This window comes from Aplysia californica, unplaced genomic scaffold (assembly GCF_000002075.1).
Source record: "Aplysia californica isolate F4 #8 unplaced genomic scaffold, AplCal3.0 scaffold00550, whole genome shotgun sequence".
NCBI lineage: Eukaryota > Metazoa > Mollusca > Gastropoda > Aplysiida > Aplysiidae > Aplysia > Aplysia californica.
This window is the reverse complement of record NW_004797820.1, coordinates 328646-331679: the sequence shown is the minus strand read 5'-3', so window position 1 is coordinate 331679 and position 3034 is coordinate 328646. Positions and strand designations below refer to the sequence as shown.

Genomic DNA, 3034 nt, shown 5'->3' with positions numbered 1-3034 from the left:
TAATAAATAAATAAATAAATAAATAAATAAATAAATAAATAAATGAACAAATAAAAAAACAAACAAATAAATAAATAAATACATTTTAAAATAATAAAGGAAAGGTCGTTCAAGCAATGTAACATAATGCTGAGCCATAGATGCTGACTTACTGCCAATCAGTTTCATACAACTGATGCTGCGGGTTCTTGTGGCCTGGAGGTTAAGTGTTCCCCTCTCATTCAAAGGTCCCGGGTTTGAATCCGGGTAGCGATGGAAAAATTTTCTTCTCTAAAATCGTCTCCTTTCCCATTCTTTCCTTCTCTCTTGCAGTATTCTGTCGTCTGCTTTCGTCTCCACTATCTTCCCCCACCCCTTCACCCCCTTTGCCCCCTCCACTGGGCTCCTGACTCTTTCTGCAGCCTTTCTACTGCTACCCTTTGGCTCCTTCTTACTGCTGTCTTTCAGCCACACCCTCGATTTTATGGTAGAAAAGATGTACACCTAGATCTAGCCTTTTCGGACAAGGGCGAAACATCTCGGAAGTCCCGCGTGCAAATCGCGCACGTTAAAGATCCCTTGGTGGTCCAAAATCGATAAGAGTAAGCTTCGGCCGCCACCCGGGCAAAATTCAAAATTTCTTAGTGATTGAAAATGCATATGGCCTTATGCAGTTGCGAGCGCCGTAAAACACTTACCCACAAAAAAAGCAAAAAAAAAAAAACAACAACAAAAAACCAACAACAAAAACTGAGGCGGGGCCAGACAGGTTTTCTCTCAGGGAATGGCACAATACGATCGATTCGACGATTCGACTTGCGACCTTGAAAAATTAACGTAGCCTATCTGACTTCGAAAGAACAAGTCAAGTTTAGTTGAATTCGGTCATAATATTATTGTGGCAACATGGTTGCCTTTGCCCTATTCATGAAGGAAACTGTGGCTCATACGGATTGAATCAAATGAATCTGATGGCAGTGTGCACTGGGTATAGTCAGGAAGACTTGGGCTGGGCTGGAGAAAAAGGCCCAAGAGAAATAGATAAATACATAAATGCAACAAAATTCAGAGCCCCTAAAATAGAATTACAAAATGTACGATCTTTTGGGGAGAAAAGTTGGCCCAAAAATCTGGAACACCTTGCCTCAGGGTGCCCAGTGCCCACTACGGATGGGATCGGCCGATCGGCCCGAAAGGCCCGATCGCCCGACTCGATCGCCTCAAAAACAAACGTGTTTGTTTTCAGTTTCAGGCGATCGAGTCGGGCGATCCAGCCGTAGTGGGCACCCCATTTTGATAGGTTTAAGCGATTGCTCAAGACTCATTTGTTCAATTGGTAGTTATAGTGTGTTATTAAGTAGCTGATTTTTTAAATACATGTATACATGTACATAGCCTATATATTTACATTGTTTTTCACTGTCCTTTTGTGTATAGTTAATGCATGGTTGTGAAAGTTCTTTTTTGTGTTGTTAAACTGGTTTTTCTTGCTTCTGTGAAATCTGTTTTCTTGTGTTAATAATTAAGTGATTAGTGTAAAGCGCTCAGAGCTTATACTAGTATGGGATAGAGCGCTATATAAATACAATCTAATATTATTATTATTATTATTATTATTATTATTATTATTATAAAATGGATAAATAGACACATAAAAAATACATAAATAGATAAATAGACAAATAGATAAATACATAAATACAAATGTAGATAAAAAGACATTAATAGATAAATACATAAATAGATAAATAAACAAATAGATAGATAAATAGATAAATAGATTTTATTTAGTGATCCCCGAGGGGGAGAATTTGGCTTACAATGGCAAACAAACATACATAAGTATGTGCATGATTATTAAGTCACTCATACATAAATATACAGACTTCAACAAAAGTTAAGAACCACCTCGACAGATTGCCCTGATTTAAAAAAAAAATTCGAAAAAAGACAGCAAGGAATGTTTCCACATTTTTTTGCTTTGAAAGTGTTAATGGATTACCAATGCGTACTATAAAGCTTCCTTAAGGGGCAAAACCATAATGTGCTGCACGGAAATCCTCGTGAAATTCTAGCCAAATTGGCTGCTTTTTATCGACTTGTGTGCGACACCACGGACATTCCTCAGTTAAAATTCCTGGTGCACGTCATAAACAGACATACGGTCTCGAACTGTGCTCACTATGGTGGCAATATAAGCCAGTATCGCATCAACGTGCCACCAAGACGAAAGCTGAGAGATTTTGATCGGGCCAGAGCTATGGCATGGCTGCAGGAGGGAGTTGGAGCCCGAGAAGTTGCCAGAAGGCTTGCAGTGTCACACTCTCTCATTGTCAGCCTGAGGCAGCGCCACCAAGCCACTGGATCAGTCCAAGAACGCCCACGTGCAGGTCGACCCAAGAAGACCACTCAGAGTGTTTGCAAGTGGTCCTTAACTTTTGTTGAAGTCTGTATTATATACATACGAGATACATACATAGATACATACTATTATTACAACAATACAGAACATTTTCACAAACATGTCGTTGCTGGCCTCCAGTGTACAACGCCCTGTTTTCTTTAGCTTGGGTTGTCGTGTCTTGCTCAAGGATCCACCCCAGTGACCACTCCCTTAAACCCCATGTCACCGACACGCTCAACCTTACCTTTGAGTCTGAGCTCATTACTGTACTAAATTACTTTGTAACGGGGGCTCTCGTGCCCTGGAGGTTAAGGTGTCCGCCTCTCATTCAATAGGTCCCAAGTTCGAATCCGGTTAGCGACGAAAATTTTTCTCCTCTAAAATTTTCTTCTTTCACATCCTTTCCTGCTCTCTGACAATGTTCTGTCGTCTGCTTTCGTCTCCACTTTCTGCCCCCACCCCCTCACCTCCTTTGCCCCCTCCTCTAGGCTCCTGACTCTCTCTGCAGCCTTTCAACTGCTACTTCTTGGCTCCTTCTTACTACTGTCTGTCAGCCACACCCCTGATCTTCCGGTAGGAAAGATCTACGTCTAGTCTTCTCGGACAAGGGCGAAAAATCTCGGAGGTCTCGTGTGCAAGTTGCGCACGTGA

General features: G+C 41.2%; 1 protein-coding gene across 1 annotated transcript in view; it reads left to right on the top strand.

Annotated features, from left to right (window-relative positions):
• The first annotated feature begins 2501 nt into the window (after positions 1–2501).
• The window catches only part of LOC101846911 (neuronal acetylcholine receptor subunit beta-3-like), a 14600-nt gene continuing 14067 nt past the window's right edge, over positions 2502–3034 (top strand). Inside the window, exon 1 of the mRNA XM_005106692.2 lies at positions 2502–2522. Coding sequence (XP_005106749.2) covers positions 2502–2522 — 21 coding nt within the window. The remainder of the gene's footprint in view (positions 2523–3034) is intronic.